This window comes from Ixodes scapularis, unplaced genomic scaffold (assembly GCF_016920785.2).
Source record: "Ixodes scapularis isolate PalLabHiFi unplaced genomic scaffold, ASM1692078v2 PGA_scaffold1__304_contigs__length_218370807, whole genome shotgun sequence".
NCBI lineage: Eukaryota > Metazoa > Arthropoda > Arachnida > Ixodida > Ixodidae > Ixodes > Ixodes scapularis.
This window is the reverse complement of record NW_024609846.1, coordinates 30,366,927-30,385,359: the sequence shown is the minus strand read 5'-3', so window position 1 is coordinate 30,385,359 and position 18,433 is coordinate 30,366,927. Positions and strand designations below refer to the sequence as shown.

General features: G+C 44.3%; 1 protein-coding gene across 1 annotated transcript; it reads left to right on the top strand.

Moving 5' to 3' along the window:
* Positions 1-3,005: 3,005 nt before the first annotated feature.
* Positions 3,006-15,671, top strand: LOC120836297 (EEF1A lysine methyltransferase 4). The gene is made up of 3 exons (XM_040208207.2): positions 3,006-3,539; positions 10,319-10,602; positions 12,506-15,671. The coding sequence occupies exons 1-3, from the start codon at positions 3,365-3,367 to the stop codon at positions 12,788-12,790; spliced, it is 744 nt and encodes a 247-aa protein (XP_040064141.1). The 5' UTR covers positions 3,006-3,364; the 3' UTR covers positions 12,791-15,671.
* Positions 15,672-18,433: the final 2,762 nt, after the last annotated feature.

Here is an 18,433-nt window from a genome sequence, read left to right as displayed (position 1 = left end):
CAAGCGAGGCGTTAGCGACATCCACCAGGTGCTCTTTGCTAATCGTTTAATTCGTTTCAAAACTCCTTTTCGTGACTTTTTTAACAAGATATTGGTATGTTCGATTTGATGGTGCTTTTTTGAACACATATAGACCAAAAAATGAGCGCCGAAATTTCGTTGTAGTATCCCTTTAAGTCTCTCTGTCGAAAGGGAGGTCTATCGATAATCGACCAGAGTTACCGTTGGCTAGTTGTCACACATGTCACTCAAACCGTAGCAGGACTTGTTCCACGAATCCACGCAAATGCCGTAGTATCAAGCAAACACAGAGAAAAAAAAAAAAAAACTACCCGAGACTACGGTGATGACAGAAAAACGACGGGAAGAAGGAACAAGTCTCAAAAGTACCACACACGAGAGCAGCGGCGACGTGAGGCTTAACGTTGTCGACCCATCTCTTGCTCGTGTGCGCTCCGGAGCTGCGGCGATGACTGAAATTTTTTTTGGCTTCCTTCCCTTCTGAAATGTCTCAGCATTCCTTTTCAGACAGTCAGCAGCTCTCACACAACGTAAATTTATCAGAATCGGACCCGTATGAGGGAAGATATCGCATCGGAGCCGGTTCATTCAAAAAGTGTGGGGAGCTGCGTGACTGCATGTAGTCCCGCGGTTACGGGGATACTCATAAATCTAAATTTGGTACTTTGAACCTTGGTAACGCGTTGTATATTCCGTTTATATTATATATATATATAATAAATTGCACAAGACTGCGCTTTTAAAACGTATAATGATGTCGGATAAACGCGCACGAACACCACTTAACAAGAAACTTTTTTTTTTTTTTCGCGTAGTTGCGCCATGACTTTCCTTCCTCCGACATTGTGACGTAGCCACTCGGACGTAGCCACACGTGGCCTTCCAGCCAGTACGTTACAGACGAGCTAAAGGAGCGGAAGAACGACATTCATGCTTTCGCATTCACAACTCATAAGAAGTGCTTAGGTGCCCTCGGATTTTCTTTTTTTTGTTTAAAAAGGAAGCAAAAAAAAATGTATTTGTAAGTTTTGGCATTTGAGATCGATAAGAAGTGAGCGATCTTCGATTGCAGAGATCATTGATCTCTGTGACTACTTGCTGGATTATTGTCTACACGCGCAGTCTCGCGAGTTGCCATTGCCGAGCCGCGTCCAATTACTCCTTTGGACTTTAATTCAGCCTGACTGACAGCTTGATGACTTTTGATTATTTGAGCTAATCAACCAAGTGATTTGTTATGAGCTCAATTGACGTTATGATTACTATTTTAATTACTTCGAGTTACTATTAGCTCAGACTTTATGTCAGCCTAATTGACATATTGCAGATTCTCTTGATTACTTTGAGTTATTATATCACTAATTGATCTATTATGAGCTAGCTCATAATAGATCAATGTGAACTAAGCTCAGTTCACATTACTTTTCACAAATGAGCTTTAATTCGGCGTAATTAACATTTTGATCACTCTTCATTACGTTGAGCTAATATTCAACCAATTGATTTGTTATGAGCTAATTAGCATTCTTATTACTCTTTTGATTACTTCAGGTACATGGACCTTAATGGACTTTAATTCGACCTCATTGAAATTTTGGCTACTCTTTTGATAACTGCGTGTTATACCTCCAAGTGACCTATAATGAACTCAGTTCACATTATCATTACTCTCTTGAGTACTTCAAGTTACTTTTGATCCAATGGACTTTAATTCTGCCTAATTTACATTGTGATGACACTTTGATTACTTTGAGCTAATATTCAACCAATTAAATTATGATGCTTATTGAAATTAAGATTACTGTTTTGATAAACTTTAAGTTACTATTAATCCAGTCGACTTTAATTCGGCCTAATGACATTTGGTGACTCTTCTGTTTATTTCGTGTACTTATAGCAGCAATTTGTCGGTTGTGAGCTCAATTCACATTATTATTACTCTTTTGATTACTTCGAGTTACTTTCGATCCAGAGGACTTTAATTCAGCCTCACTTGTATTGCGATGACTGTTTTGATTAGTTTGAGCTAATTTACATTACGATTTTTTATTACTTTTAGTTACTATTGACCGGATGGACTTTGAATCGGCCTAATTGACATTTTGGCAACTTTTTTATTACTTCGTGTTATAATGAACTCAATTGACATTATTAATACTCTTTTGATTACTTCAAGTTACTTTTGACCCAATGGACTTTAATTCAGCCTAATTGACATTGTGATGGCACTTTTGATTACTTTGAGCTAATATTCAACTAATTTAATTACACTATTATGTTTGTTGACATTATGATTACTGTTTTGATTACTTTGAGTTACTATTAATTCAATCGACTTTAATTCCCCCTAAGTGACATTTGGTGACTCATGTTTACTTTGTGTAATTACAGCACGAATTTATAGATTGTGATCTCAATTCACATATTACTATTTTCATTATTTCGAGTTACTTTTGATCCAAAGGACTTTAATAGGACACTTTCAAAGATCCCTCCATGCAACACTGCGCGCGTTGCAGTCTGGGAACCGCCACGAAGCGGAGTGGCGTGGTTTTGGTTTCGATCAGACAGCCTTTTCTGTACTCCCGGAGCCAAGCACGTGAACTCGGAAGCCTGCATAACTTTTCTTCACGCGCATCCGAACGTGCTTGCACGACAGGGGCACCAGCAGGGACGTTGCAATCCATCGTTCAACATGTGCCTACCTTTGCCCAAAATGCGGCTCATCGAGAACCAGAAAAGCAATGCCAAGTGTTTTTTCGGTATCTCTCGGCAACGCCTCAGTATTGTACACTTGTAGGAAGTAGCAGACATGAAAACGCAAGCAGCGTGTCCCGTCACGACACGATGATCATGAGAAAATCTAAAACTGAAACCAAAACTAACTAGCGTCAATGGCCGCCCCGCAACTGCCCAGAGCCGTACCCGTGGCTCCATCTTCCAGGGATTCCCTTAACCAGTGTTTTTTTTTTTTTTTAATCTAAAATAAATGATTTAGATGTAACACCTAATTCACGCCCGCAGTGTCATTACAGCGTTCCATGGCAAGAAAGTCCGGTGTTGTGCAACGTTACCAACGTTTCAATGTTTTCGACGCGAGTCTTCTTTCTATTCGTTTCACCTTGCCTACGCGCATTACACACCAACACAAACATGGCGTCTGAAACGTTCACGGCTTGCCCGAAGTTGTCTCTCCCCTCCGCAAATGAATGAATTAAGCAGAAGGTTTGTTGTTCATCGTGGCATCTGCGGCACGTGTTGGGTTGTCCTGCTGAAATCTCCTGCCAGCGTTCGTTTCTTCTTGTGAAGTTCGAATTCCTAGCAGCGTGTCTGCAGTTGCGGCATGAGAATGAACGGTACGTTGGAGATACCGAAGGACAACTCCCGCTACTCCGACGTGGCATATTGGGATGCCAGGTACCGCCAAGAAGCAACATATGACTGGCTCGTGCCCTACGAGAACTACGCCTATCTTCTGAGAAGACACGTCCGACAGTCGGACAGGATTCTCATGCTCGGTAAGGCCGATTTCTACAGGAACCTCCGTGCTGTGTGCTGTATGCCTCTCCGCGATTGGATTGCACCGCGGCGTGTGTATCGCGCAAGCGCCGTTAATGCGCATGTGCAGTGCCTACATTGGTTCAATCCAAGGAGGATAGAAAAGTAGGAGAGGGCATGACGTCAGCCGTGTAGCTCCACAAGCCATGCTCCCTTGACGCCTCGCCTCTTTCTCATTTTCCTCCTTACCCTCCTCACCAGGCCAACGACCACATCACGTGACCATAGCTAGCCTTCGTCTAGCTCTCTAGGCAACTGTAGTCTAGCCTTCGATCTGATAAAACCTACGGGACGGAGCGCTCGCAAGCCTGCAAGGAATCCTTCTACAATCAACCATCCATCTCACACGTGACATGTCACGCGCACTATTTGCCACAGGGATCTACGGTCACGTTTGTTACAACATATCATTTAAACTTCTTATGACTAGGCTTCACTAGTATTGCAACGTGCCCCCTCCTAGTGCTTCTAACCTCCTTGGTTCAATCGGATCCTTGTGGTCGCCGCTGTTGGATGTTGGTCTCGCGCTTTGGTCCGACATGATGAATTTCGAGGCAATTTACAGCGTTTAGTCTGGAAATCCAGTTATGTAGCCTAACGATATGGCACACTAAAATAACGATGTGGCACACAAAAATGAGTCGCTCTGCGGCCGAATTTCTTCTTGCGAAGAGCAATGCATAGCGCAAGTTCGTCTGCTTCTTTTGCAGGGGTTGTAGTGACGTGAGGATGCCGAGCTCTGATTGGCTCTGATTCAAGGATAGTGGGTAGACTTCAAAGCAAACTGCCTTGAGGTCTACCCACTATCCTTCAATCAGAGCCGTATATGGGGAGAGTTGGGTCAGTCTATGATCTCGCCGCCGTAACGCTCTCCTCCCGAGCGAGCCAATCAGCACGCGGCGCAGAGCGAGAGGCATGAGCGCATGCGCGCAAACTCCCGGCTGCTCGCAGCTGAGTGAAGAGGGCCGCCATCTTCGATCATTCTCCCGGCGGAATGCGTGGGATCGGCATCTAAATCTCGATTATTGCCTTTTATATCCCTGGCTCTGGCAAGAAAATGACATTCTGTTATTCCTCGGTGGGTTAAAAAGCTAATAAATGAAGATTTTTCGGCGTATGGCCACAAACTTTTATTCGGGCGAAAAAGAACCCGGCCCGTAGCAGACGACGCGTAGCCTCAGCAGCGCTCTTCTCCGACCAGTCTCCGACAGCGTTGCTCAGAAATGGCGGTCGCCTCCCTCTCTGCTCCCTTCTTTCTCTCTCGCTCCTTCGGCGCTCTCCTCCCTTTCATTTACTTTTCTCCTCTCCGGCGCCTTCGTCGCCACACCCACTGGCCAAACTCTCCCAATATACGGCTCTGCCTTCAATATGCCAGTACCCAAAATCTTGGGTACTGGTTAGTCACAAAGTTTCGGATTTGCTATTGCCAACCTCTCTCCACGACATATCGTCACGGCCAAATAGGATGCTTGCGTTTTTAAATATGCAATTTCCTTAAGAATTTCCTTAATACATAAGGTAGAATGCTAGTGCATGTTTTTTTGTGCTCCTGACGGGCCGGAGTTTTTGGGCAAATAAACGTAGAAAGTCGATGGCACATGGAAGTATATTGTGCCGATCATCTAGTTTCATCGTCTTCTCAATGTTTTAGGCTTCTTAAATTATCAGTGAGCTGCGAGGGTCACTCAAGTGTGGTAGCCAGGCCACCAGAATGGTATGGGATGTGGCCCCCCCCCCCCCAGTCGTACTCCTACTCCTCGCTAAGCCTGGCAAGCCCTTACGGCCGTTAGAGAGCTGTGCGGCTGAAGTGTCGCCGCACATACGCAGCGCCACTCCTCCCCCTGGCGAGGCGCACCCATTCTTGTTAGCAGCACGAGGAGCAGACGACGCGGGAGGCTGGTGCACTTGTCATGCTGGCCTTGCGCTTGACAAAGTAATGTACCAAATGCAAAAGGTGCTCAAATGCCATAGCATCGTATTAAACAGAAAGGTATCTGTCTCCCGAAAAGTTTGATTTGGTTCCTGGAAGGTGATTCAAGAAAGATTGGCAGAAGCATGAATTGCCAGCTGTGCAGAGGACAGGGTTAATTACTGTTTCTCTATCTTGTCGCATGATTCTGTAATGCAGCTACGCCTACTTGTCACGTTAAAAGGGACTTTTTGTAGATCACGCACAAGAGCATGCTAGAGTTTTGCGTTGCTTGGGGGAGTCGTCACTTTGAGGGGGGACTGAGCTGGCGCCCGTGGGGACCACAATCCGACGCTTATGTTCAATGATAAGCCACTATTGTAATAGCTACAATGGTTCCCCATGGCTGTCAACAAAAGAAGCCCGAATACGCAGTTGCCATTTTTTTTAGACAGCTTTAAAGTTGAGAACCGAGCTCACTTTGCTGACCCACCAATTTTGTTCTCTGATGTTAAAAAGAGAAAGCGGGTAACCAGCACAACACTTGAAGAAAAATTAAGCAGATAATCACAGCCCATATTGCACACTGACTTGAATGCACAATTGAAAAGAAATTGACGGCTGCATGTATTTCGGTTTTTCTATATATTATTAAAATGATGTCCAAAACAATGTTATAATGATGATCACAACAGGTATAATTACTTTCGAAGGGCCTCTCTAAATTAGGCACTAGAACATCCCTGGGTCGACCAATTTGAGCGTGTCGGCAATGTTAGATGCTCCTAATGTAATAGCTACAATGGTTCCCCGTGGCTGTCTACAAAATAAACCCGATTATGCAGTTACTTTTTAAACAAGCTTAGATTTGAGAGCCCAGCTCACTTTGCTTATCTGCCAGTTTTCCATTTTGATGAATTAGTGGAGACTGGGTCGAGAAAACTAGTAACATCAACCGTGGAAGAGACAGAAACACCTATCTCTCTTCCACGGTTGAGATTTTCAGTTTTTGCGCCTTGGTCTCGGGCAATTCATCCAAATTGTTAATGTACACCCCAGCTCAACCTGTACTCTCACGGTAATTTCTACCCATTTCGTTCCCCAATGCTTACAGGAGAAGTCGAGTAAGCAGCGAAAGACTTGAGGACAAATGAGGCAGATAAACATAGCCCGTATTGTGCACCGACTTGAGCGCATAGTTGAAAAGAGATTTACTGTAACGACTGTACTCTACTTTTTTTTTATATATATTATTAAAAGGATGCAGTTAACCTACAACAGGCATAATTACTTTCCAAGGAACTCTAAAACATTAGACCCTAGGACATTCCTCCGTCGACCCATAAGAGTGTGTTGGAAATGTTAGATGTATAAATTGAAAGCAACATAAAGAGGACGAGGACAGGGCACGTCACAAAGGCCAATAACTAAACATTCAGGACTGAAATTTAAAATTAAATAATCTTTTCTTGCAGAGAGAGTGAAGTAATATTGACGATCCTTTCCTAGCACAAAGACTCAAGATATGTCGAATTTAATTGTACCTAAACAGCAAACAAAACAAATAGTGATACAAAAAATCTTATTAGTAGTGAACAGCAACAGTGTTCAAAATATCATTCTGCAGTCACATAAACAAAAGCTAAAAAAGGTGTCGCATTATGACGCAAATGCAAGTCGATTGGAGATCATTTTCTTCACTAATAAAATTATGAGTGGGTTAGTGACACATGTACATGAATCGCGATTCTACCACTTTGACGGCAGCGGCAGATGTGCGCAAACACAGCAAAGTATCGTGGCGTATAGGGAACGTTTTTTTTTGTTCGACCCACTCGAAATACCTGGGAACAGATGAGCGGTGGCCTTAAGGCCCGTTCACACTCTTGCGACTGCTTGCGACCTCTTAAACCTGGGTTCCTTAAAACTTCTTAAACCAGAGAACACACTGGCGCCATCTAATGGGAAGCAGTGTAAACTCGGCGGTCCGGCATATTTTTTTTTATTTCTCGCGCAATATTCTTTCTTTTTTGGCTCGAAAAACTTTTGTCAATGTTATAAACGAGCCTTTCTATGGGTATTACGCACATTTGACCTCGGAAATCCCGCAAAACCTTCGCTTTTGTGAAATGCAGTTCTAGGGTCACCGGATAGATGGCGCCACAATGTCAGTGTGTCCCCTCATTCTAGAAACATTTAAGAAGTTTTAAGAGATCTCGTCTCTCTCAGTCGTACTCGGTCGCAAGAGTGTGAAAGGGCCTTTATTGATGTCCCATTTCAGTTTTTTATTAGAACTTGACCCAGTGTTGCGATCAGGCTTTGCATGCCTTGTCATTAACTTCATTCAAATGAATTAGAACAGGCGTGGCATGCTTCCGGCAGCCGATAACTTCAGTCTCCCAGTTTCAAAGAGCACTGACCTGGGTTCAAGGAATGTATGCGACAGCGCAGCTGTGCACGAAAAGAAAATTTAAACAATATGGCATCGTCATCTTTGCCTGAATAGCCCTGACTTTGAAGAGCGAGCACCATCATAAAGAAAAAGAGCATTTATCTTGAGGCAGATGTTACAGTTGACATTGTCTTGCACTTGCGAGACGCACTTCGCAGACAACAAATGTTCTTATGCCTGGATTATTTCCTCCACCCCGGAGACCTGACACATAGGCAACCTTTCTTTGCGGAGGTTCGCCTCCCTAAAAATTTATCACAGTTTTTCAACAGACACAAAGCCTCAGCGCGGTGCTCGCCATTGTAACTGGCAGTGCGATGGGACGAGCGAACGGCTAATTAGGGCGAATATACGCCACGGCATTACGCCACTGGTATTGCTACAGCGATACCAGTGGCTCAGCCCAGCCGCACGTTCCCAGAGGTCCGTGTTTCAACGGGGGCTCTCATGAAGGTGAATAGGCGCAATGCAAGTGAGCGCTGACTTCATTGGCATGCAGTGCTGAGACGTATTACTTCATCAACTGGGCGATCGAAATTGAAACCATGCCAGAATTAGAAAAACATACTAGATCAGCGCGGGTCCTGCAATAAAAGCTCACGGGCTACCTGATGTAAATATTCACTTCAACTGAGGACTGTTTCAGTTTTTGATGCAGGTAAGAAAATTGAGATTGTTGATAGCATGTACACTTACACATAAAATGTGACCATAACAAAAATCAGAAAAGTGAAGCATCTGTAGTGGTTAATTGTGCTACTACCGCGCCAAAAACAATGATATTGGGAAGCATGAGGAGAGAGTTCACAGCAGCCAGATCTCCATGGGACACGAGGCTCGGAGACAGCACTGCTCGGCAGTTTCATCGACCAATGTCTCGGATGGTTTCTTTTAATGTGTAAATATAATGTATACAAAGTTATTGACTATCATCCCCACATATATTTGGCGACTCGGACGTGATATCGGTCGATGGAACCGCTGAGCAGTGTCAATATAATGTATATAAAGTGATTGACTATCATCCCCACGCATACAGTGAATTGGAATGTGTGCAGTATGGCAGAAATAAAATTGCATCACATGTAAAACATATACAATTTAGTCAATGTGTCAGCTGACGTCTCCTACAGCAGCTGGGCCGACTCGCTCCAAGCAAACTGACCTGAGACAGCGTGAAATGCCAAGGCTAATTCACTAACTCTTGGAGGCTCCAGTCTGCATGCTATTCTTCTGGTGTACTAGCCTTAGCAATAATTATAGTTAAACAAGCAGAAGCTGTCAGGTGTTTGAGACTTGAAACTGTGATGGACTCTGCTAATTCACGCTTGGAACATGAAATCCTATGGCAGCTAGTGATAGCTAAAATATGAGGTTATTCAGCATGTGCACTCAGTGAGGCAACCACTTTCCATAAGACACACCAAGAGTTTTGCTTAACTCCATTCAAGCATGCCAGCCTGGTAGGCTATGGTGCTCGTGCCAAGGGCCATTGTTAATATTCAAACTAATGATTTATATGGTGTTTTGTCAGCAGGCTGGATTCAGCATAAAATATGACCCTCTTTGCTAACTGCGTGAACCGTTTGTAGTTTTCATGTCAACACCATTTAATTTGCTCTTCACAGCAGTCAATAAGGAGATGGGGGGCCGGTAGAGCTGGTCAACTGATGTAACTTTTGTTTTGAGCCAAAAGCCGCCACTGCAGCGCGTTCTCGGGTTTTGGTTTTGTTATGGGCATGACACCACTGTTGTAAATAAAATTTTCTAAACAACATTGTTATATGCATTGTCATTGTAGTTATTATGGCTTGCAGAAATTGGGGCAAGCAATACAATATTAAGGACATGCCACATCACAGGTTTTCATGATAAGTCACAACAGATCATCTCCATTGGGTCCCCTAACACCTTAAAATGTTTCCAAAGCATTTACCTTGTGCTTGCTTCATAATGGAGTCTAATAACAAGCAATAATGTATGTATGTATATATCTTTTAGTAATTTGTAAGGCGTCGCAAATCTATGGGTATGGGCCTGTGGCTTTCTGTGATGACCTAACTCTACAGAGTTAGACAAAAAATACAAATAGTGAACTCGAGGCTTTTTTGGTCATAGCAAGTAGGTGACCAAAAAACTTAATCTCTCGTCTGACTTCGATGTTGCAAAGCAAATAGGTAAAAGACATACTCGGGCGAAATTGTGACGTGTCGAGCAATTTTAGGTTGTAAAATATTCTTTACAAACTGCCCTTACCTAAGAAAAAGAGATTGCATAAAATAAACTTGAAAGCAGAGTGTCCTAAGTGAAGCCACACATTTCAGAAAGTGGAGTTGCACATTCCAGAATGTAAACTAAACGGGCCCCTATTTTTGCAGGCTGCGGCAACAGCCCTCTGAGTGAGTTGCTGTTCAGGGACGGCTTCCGGAACGTGGAGAACATAGACTACTCGGCTGTGGTCATTGACAACATGGCCTCCCACTGCGACCACTGCTCCCAGATGAAGTGGCATGTCATGGACGCCACGCAGCTGTGCTTCCCGGACTCCTCCTTCGATGTGGTCATAGAGAAGGCCACGCTCGATGCCATGATGGTCCGCGAGAGGGACCCCTGGAACCTGTCGGAAGCGACGCAGCTTCAGGTGGACCTCGTCCTCAGGGAGGTAACTGGAATCCTCTGTCCTCTTTGGAACCTTCTTCAGCTAAAGTCACTGGATCCTAGGGAAGTAGCCACATTGCCTTCCCTTCCTGCTAACAGGACACAAACAGATACTAACACATTAACGACCAACACCTCGTGAGGTGATTAACTGAATGCTGTCTGTTGTTATGGCAATCACCATTTTGGTCCTTGCAGACCTTTGAGTGCCAACTTGCCCGCATTGCCACCTTGATTCTGGGCTTGAGTATTTCATTTTGGTTCTACAAGGGCATCTGTGGCAGTGATGTATCGGATGTTGGTCATAGGGTTAGGCCCTGTTGATATGTCAACAAAAGACAAAAAGAAAAGAAAAACCGAGGTGGTGATGGAGGAGCAAAATTTTCTAAACTTCATAATTGCGGGAATCTTCGCTGCCAGCTGTATGCCCACATAGACATTGTTTTCCCGGTGTGGAGGTGCTGATGATGCTTCCACTTGAGATTCAGCTCTAGACGGGGGGGATGAGGCGATTCTTTCCTCGGCTCGAAAATTCTCTTTTCCTGACGGCTGTTTTTGTAGTCTATATGGTGTTTGTAAAGTGGTAGTGTGTAAACTTTGAGTTTAAAAATAGAGGTTGTTGAGTAAGGTATACGAGTATTCATTACACCCATACTAGCATTGGTTCTGTGAGTGTTGTTATTTGTTTCGTGGTTCATCGTGCCTTACAGATGTCGCATTCGTGCTACTGCAGCTATAGCAAAAATCTCTTCTCAAAGCTCCGGCATGTGCTTGCTCTTTCGAAAGGATTGCACCCAACCTATCCCTTCCCTCATCTTCGCAACTAGGATGTGCCTCCTTGGCAGTTGCTGTCAAGTTTTCATTGTCGGGGTTGTCGCCACCGGTATTTTACTTGTCAGATCTGCTTTACTGCCGTGGTAGATTCTCATAGTCAACTTTCCGGGACAAACTCCTTCTTCTTCAGGTTCAGATGATGCTAATCAAAGGATAATTGAAAGCGCCGAAATTTGTACGAAAAAAGAAAAGTTTGGTCCCGTTGAGCACGTTACGACGGGGCAGACGTTTAGTGACCAGTGCGGCCACGTTTAATTTCAATGACAAGCAATATACGGGAGAAGAAAAACTTGCATTAAAAGCATAACCCTTCAATCTATTTTGGTCCCAGAGTCGCATCTCCCTGAAGGTTCTCGCGCTTCTTCGTATATAGGCGCCGCGAGGGATCCCCCTTTCTCTCTAGCCAGCGCACACTCAGGCCCCGAGGTTACAGAAGTAATCACTTACTCATCCCAGTCTACAGCACTGAGTACTCGCAGCCTACAAGACCGGACGCAGCACATCCCGAGTGCGGACGTGAGTAAGCTTGGTGCTTCATGGCGTTGTGCGCTCACGTGTCCTATACCACAGTAGAATACATGCCCAAACCCAGGTGCATTTCGAGTGCCTACGTGAGCAGGCACCAGCGTCTCACGGTGCTCTGCATTCAGTGTAAGATTCCATGCCATGCGTACCGAAAGTACAATAGAAAAGAAACAGCCGACTGCGTCATGCACGGCTTGTAATAGAATACTCCGCAAGAAATGTAACACGGTACCTGCAAGAAATGCTCTCGTCAAAAGACGAATAGAAGAGAGCTCATTCGCTTCAAAGGGAAGCTGCCACGAATAAAATTTTTACCCTTTGGCGGAGTAAAAGAAATCACCCACAAGGCATACACAAAGAACACACAAAGAACAACAAAAAACCTCCAAACTTAACACTCATGCTGCACCGAAGCCTGCCTCAGTCGTGTACTAGTATTGGCAGTGCTGAAAGTATAGCACAGACTTATGTCCACCATCAACTGCAAATTCAAAATATACTCTTAGTGTCCCTTTTAAGTCACCGCAGTCCCTACCGTCACTCCGCAGGTGAGCAGGGTGCTGCGGGACGGCGGCCGCTTCGTCTCCATCACCTTCTCCCAGCCGCACTTCCGGGGCCCCCTGTACGCCAAGCCGGACTTCCGCTGGTCCCTGGAGACCCACGAGTTTGGCGAGGGCTTCCACTACTTCTACTACCTCATGACGAAAGGGCGGACGCTGCGGCCCGAGGCGGTGCTCACGTACCGCCCGCCCGTCGTGCGGAGACGATCGCATCCCAGCAGGAGCAGCGAGTCCGAGGGCGAGGATTTTCTCCTCAAGATTTGCACCTCTTGACGTCGTGGCGTTGTAGTGGTACAATGTGTGGAAAAATTTTATAGATAAACTATTGAACGGAATGGTGTTGATACTTTACACAAAAGTGTCTTTAGATGCTGCATTTATCATATGCAAATTTTATAAGTGTAGGTTTCAGAGGCTTGACGTCATCCCATCAAGTCTCTGGCCACTACAAAGAAGAGGGGAAGGAGGAATTCCCCTCTCGCCGGGACTTTCTTTTGTGTGTCCTAGACGTTGCTATTGTCCCTCTAAAAAATGATAAGATTATCCCGTCACTCAAAATTTGTACAAAAGCAACTTTCCCCTCTCTCTCTTCCATGGTGGTGCGAAATGGATTGATATGATGTCAGTGAAAAGCATGTATATACGGGGAGGAAAACAGCCAAAACCATTTGTTTATGCTGCTACTCGTGGATGGTGCCAGGCACGCCCAGATCTGCTGGATCTGCTTTCCGGTGTTCACCTCAAAGAAACTTTCAGGTTTTTTATTTACCTTGTGCCCTCTGCGAGTTAGCAGCGTCGACGGGACGGTTTTTGCCCTTTTCCTTTATCTGCACAAAAAAAAGTTTTTAAATTATTTTTTTTTTAACCTGCACTCCTGCATTTTGAATATGATAAATGCATTGCCTAAAGGCACCTTTGTGGAAAGTATAATTGCATCCAGTTCGTGGGTTTATTTATATGAATCTTTTTAATGTCCGAGTAGGGCTTGGAAACACCCCGTATGTACGGCAACTGCCGAAGCAGCGTTTTGATTGCTATTTAGTGTCAGCTTCGTTGTTGGCGGTGGCCTTTGCAAATACTCATCTGTTGGCTTTTGAAGCCTCCAAGTACCTAATCTTTGGCATGGCAAGCTTTGCACGCCGTTCTGGTTGAAATGAAAGGGAGACCTGTCTGAATCTTCCCGCACTGCTAGAGAGGTGGCAGTGTACCATATTTAGAAATTTTTGGGAGAACGATTCTTTTTACATTAACGAGAGCTATTGTCATATTGTCTACTATCATACATCTATATTTTACATAAAATGGTGATGGGTGCTTGCTCTCAGTAAATGGAGGTATAGGGCACAATGCAGTCATCACAAACGTGCAATTGGCAGCTTTTGTGGGTTTCTCCCAAGACTATAAGGGCTGCTCCCGAAATTGGCAATGTGGTAGAAGATGCTCATTCAGAGCACCAACTTCTGTTGATCACTGCCCCGTCTGGGTCAAACACGAAAAAGTGCCATGTCATGTTTGTTCTGTGTCGTGTCGGGTGCAGATGTTCGTGATAGCCTATATCTCCGATTGAATATGCTGCAGTTTTAAATATATGTTGCTTTTAAACGTAGGTTCAAGAGTAAAATTGTTTAGTGAAATCGGGTTTTACTCAGATATGAAGCAGCCAAAGTACAATCGGATAGTCCAAGTAATGTGAAAGCGCTTGATTCTCAACCCCAATCCTAAAAATCGTTCAACATGAAGAAATACACCGGGAATTTTATTTTTCATCTTCATCACATAGCTACCTAAGCTTTCCTTCTTGGTTCTGTTGGTGTTTTCGTGGGCTAGATTTTTTAAGGAAAGCATTCCAAAAAGTTTCATTGTAATCCTTCAGGCTGGGAGGTAGAGGATTCACTATTTCGCGGAAGTTACAAAAACAACGAGTAACTGGAGCAGTACTTTGTATAAACTATATTTTGAATACACTCTTTAAACAAATTAATATTCCCTAAATGCCCATAAAGTTATAATTCTAAAACGTCTTGTAAAATATATGCTTTCAGAAATACAGAACCATGCATGGTTCAGACGTCTTTAGATAAAAGTGATTTTGTTAAAGTTTGTCCCCAAGCAATTGGGGCCATATATAACTTGCCATTTATGTATGTTTTTTGCACATCTGTTGGAACTCTGATGTGCACATCTCTAGGAAATCCAGTACATCTCCTATTTGGATGTACAGAAATGGATGTCCTGTGTACACCTATGAATGGAAGTTCTGCGGATATCTGCTGAAAGTCTGATGTGGACATCCCTAGGACATCCAGTTCATCTATGATTTGGATGTACAGAAATGAATGTCCTATGGACCTCCACGGATGGAAGTTCTGCGGATATCTGTTGAAAGTCTTTTCTGGACATCCCTAGGACATCCGGTACATCTCTGATCTGGATGTACAGAAATGAATGTCCTGTGGACCTCCACGGGTGGAAGTTCTGCGGATATCCGTTGAAAATCTGATTTGGACATCCCTAGGACATCCAGCACATCTCCGATTTGGATATACAGAAATGGATGTCCGGTGTACGTTCTACGGACGTCCGCTTCAGGCACAGGATATTTATACCTTCCATGGATGTCCGACGGATATCCGTGGTTTGTTGGGTACGTCATTGTAAGTACTTTGGGAGAAGTGCCCTATACTTATCTTGTCACTCTGGGAGCATTTTGTTTCTGGTAGTGGTATTGTCGGATTAGGAAAGTTGTTTTTTAACAGGCTGAATGCATCTGGTGTTTTAGTATGTGATTGCAGGAATGTTGTCAGCTTGTTCGGAAGCTTCTTTTAAACATTTATATCGTGAAAGTATGTCTTCATTGAAAAAAAGTATTTTATGGGTGCAGAGTAGCTATAACGATATGTGAAATGACTTCCACCCATCGGGTGCAATTCCATGTATGACCAAGTAATTTTATGCCACGAATTTTAAACATTTTACAAAACGAAAATAAACTTGCAATGTCTAGTGGCAGAGATACACAATTTTGGCACAATACATGTATCTACATCATTTGTATACATATATGTTGTTGTTTTGTATCTTTTATGGCTTGTTAACCGATGTAAGGGGTACTGTTTTGGTGTTTCAAAATAAATATATCCATTTTCCATTCTTACACTCGTTGCTTGCTTGCCACTCTACGTGCGAAAACGTCTTTGGCACAGAAAGCACCTAAAGTCTGGTTCAAGCAGTACACACTATTTGGCAATGGTTCGAGCGAGTGTTTAGCCATGGCCTCCGAGATTTCTTGCACGCTGGCTGCGCTTTTCAGGCCATTGCATTCGCCGGTAGAGACTAACTCTGGGCACTTGGCGGCGCTTGCAAACTGAGCCGTAGGATGCCACAGAATGGTTGCAAACGAGGCCGTCCAAGGAGATCTCGGATGGTCATCGTTCGAGGCCAGAGAAGCAAGCAGTAAGATCGGGTATGACGGGTGGCTGCGACTCGTGGACAGGAGTCGGTGGGTCAAGAGACTGTTTGTATATATATCTCTGACAGGAGTGCAGACCAAGTGGAGAAAGCGACTGCCAGCTGGAGAAAAAATGTTGCTTCTGCGCTGTGCCCGTGGTTACCACCACAGAGCAGAGGTGAGAAATCTAGGTGCGGAAGAGGGTGCGTGAGGAGGAGGCCTTGCTGTGGGCAGAAGCGGCCTGGCCAAAGTCAACCCTGAAGCTGGACAGCCTCCGAAAATATGAAATATCGGCGGAGAACACCTTGTATGGCCATAGCCTGGGCAGCCACCTGCTTTTTGAAGTATACGCTGTAGGGCTGCAGAGAATATCGGTGTACCGACAGCGCTTCGATTGGAGGGTGGAATCGACATCATGCCGGGCATGTAGATAAATGCCCGAAACCATCGTGCACATTGTGCTTTCCTGTCTAAGCTGTCAGCAGCTGGGGTGATGCCAAGGCCTGGACATCACGGCGAGCAGTGCAAGGACTCTGCCGAAAGGACTAAATGGCAGCTGGAAGATCGGTGGAGATGGACACAAAAACAATAAAAAAACTAATTTTTTTTGTGGCTAGGTTCAATGCATTTTAGACCGCCCGATTAAAAGGGAACAGCCTCAAAATTATCATCATCATCAACAATGCAAAGAAATAGCCGCCTAACGGAACTTAAGGCGTGCTTAAAAACAGCGTGAAATGTGCTCCCTGCCTCTCACCACAAGACCTTTGGCAAGGAAGAAGTTGATTGAAATTTGAAAATTCATCTTTTCAAAGTGTGAATGGTGTAGAAAAAATGTTTGTGCATGTTAAGTGATGTCCAGGAAGCTGTTTTCATGCACGATGACAAAAATATTTTTATGCCTGTCCCGCCGGCCCAAATAGTATTTGCAAAGGACAAATATATTGCATTAAATCTTGCATTCTGATGTATCATCCAGCGAAACTGTATGAAGACCGGAGCAGCAAATATAAGTTACGATTCGACAGAGACAGACGAAAGGCATGGTTCACCCATTTGTATTGGTTGCTCTCGGACCAGCCGAAAAGACAACAACGGCAAAGTTGCCAGGACATGTGTTCGCCGTACCACAGCCTCCTTTATACCCGTGCACAACATGGCAAGCGATGTCAGACGTAGCTTAGCAAAGCAATCGTGAGTCACAGTTGTTCCGGTCGTTTCTGTTTGTGAACCAGACTTCACCTGTCTCTATTCTGATGACGGGAACAACAAAAATGCAAGCTACATGCCGTGGGCTCACAATTGACAGCGTGCTTTGAGGTGAGGCAGTTTATCTGGGAGGCCGATGGTGGCGCTGCTGTCGACTCCTTCTGAAGCGTCCTGCATCCCGGCTACGCCCAGCCGCGCGTTTGCGTCCGCCTTCGGTGTTGGCAATGAATGAGTGACTGCAGTTTGCGTGTGCTTGTCTGCGTGTCTTTGCCGTGTGGTCACTGTGATTACTGTTGCTTTGCGGTTTTGTTCTTTGACTCAAATGCAAGAATGCCTCATTGCTGGCGAGACTACTGCTTTGTGCCTGGCTGAAGGACAGGGTATGCTCATGTGGAGGAACTGCCAAAGGTGTTTTTGTTTGGTGTACCCAAAGACAAGGAGCAGCGAAAATTGTGGTATAAGAACTTGCATTGCACGCACAAGACATTGGACGAGACCTCCGCTGTGTGCAAAGTACATTTTGAACCTCGGCACGCAATTAGTGCTTACGTGCACATCATCAATGGTGAAGGAGACGTATGTATTCAGTGTGGGAAACCAATGCTTTCGGCCGACGCAGTTTCTATGATTCTTCCCAGCTAGTTGACGAAGAAAACACTGACGCACACATGCGCTGATACGCACGTGATTGCAGAAGTATGCGGGGAAGGTTTCAGGAATCGACCGGAGCTCCATCTCTCAATTTAGACATGAACTGCCTCAGCAAGTGGTGCTGTGAGCCCATTACCCCATTCTAAGCCACTAGCCATGAATTAGCAGACAGTCCTTTTTATTAGAACTTGTTTCATGGGTATCGTTTCGTCAGATAATGCTTAGTAGTTGCGAATGACAGCTGCTGCTTGGTGACAAACATGTACGTACTGTTCCATCAACAAATTGTTAACATAACTTAAAAAAAGAATATTGGTCATTGGTTAATTTAACATTACAAATGAAACCGAAGATTACTATATTCCTACTACTTGCTGTTGTCGAGAAAAACAAATTCGCCTAGGCGAAAGCGGTGGGTGGCTAGGCAACTAAAATGGTGGCTGATGTGATGTCAATGCAAACCATGTTAAATCTTTTTACCTTCGGGAATTACAACTGAAAGCTGGTTCACGTAAAACTTGCAATTTACAAAACTTAAAAAAAGAACAAAAAACGCAGTCATTGTAGCTGTTGATTTTGTAACTATACTGTTTTTCACGTGGACATAC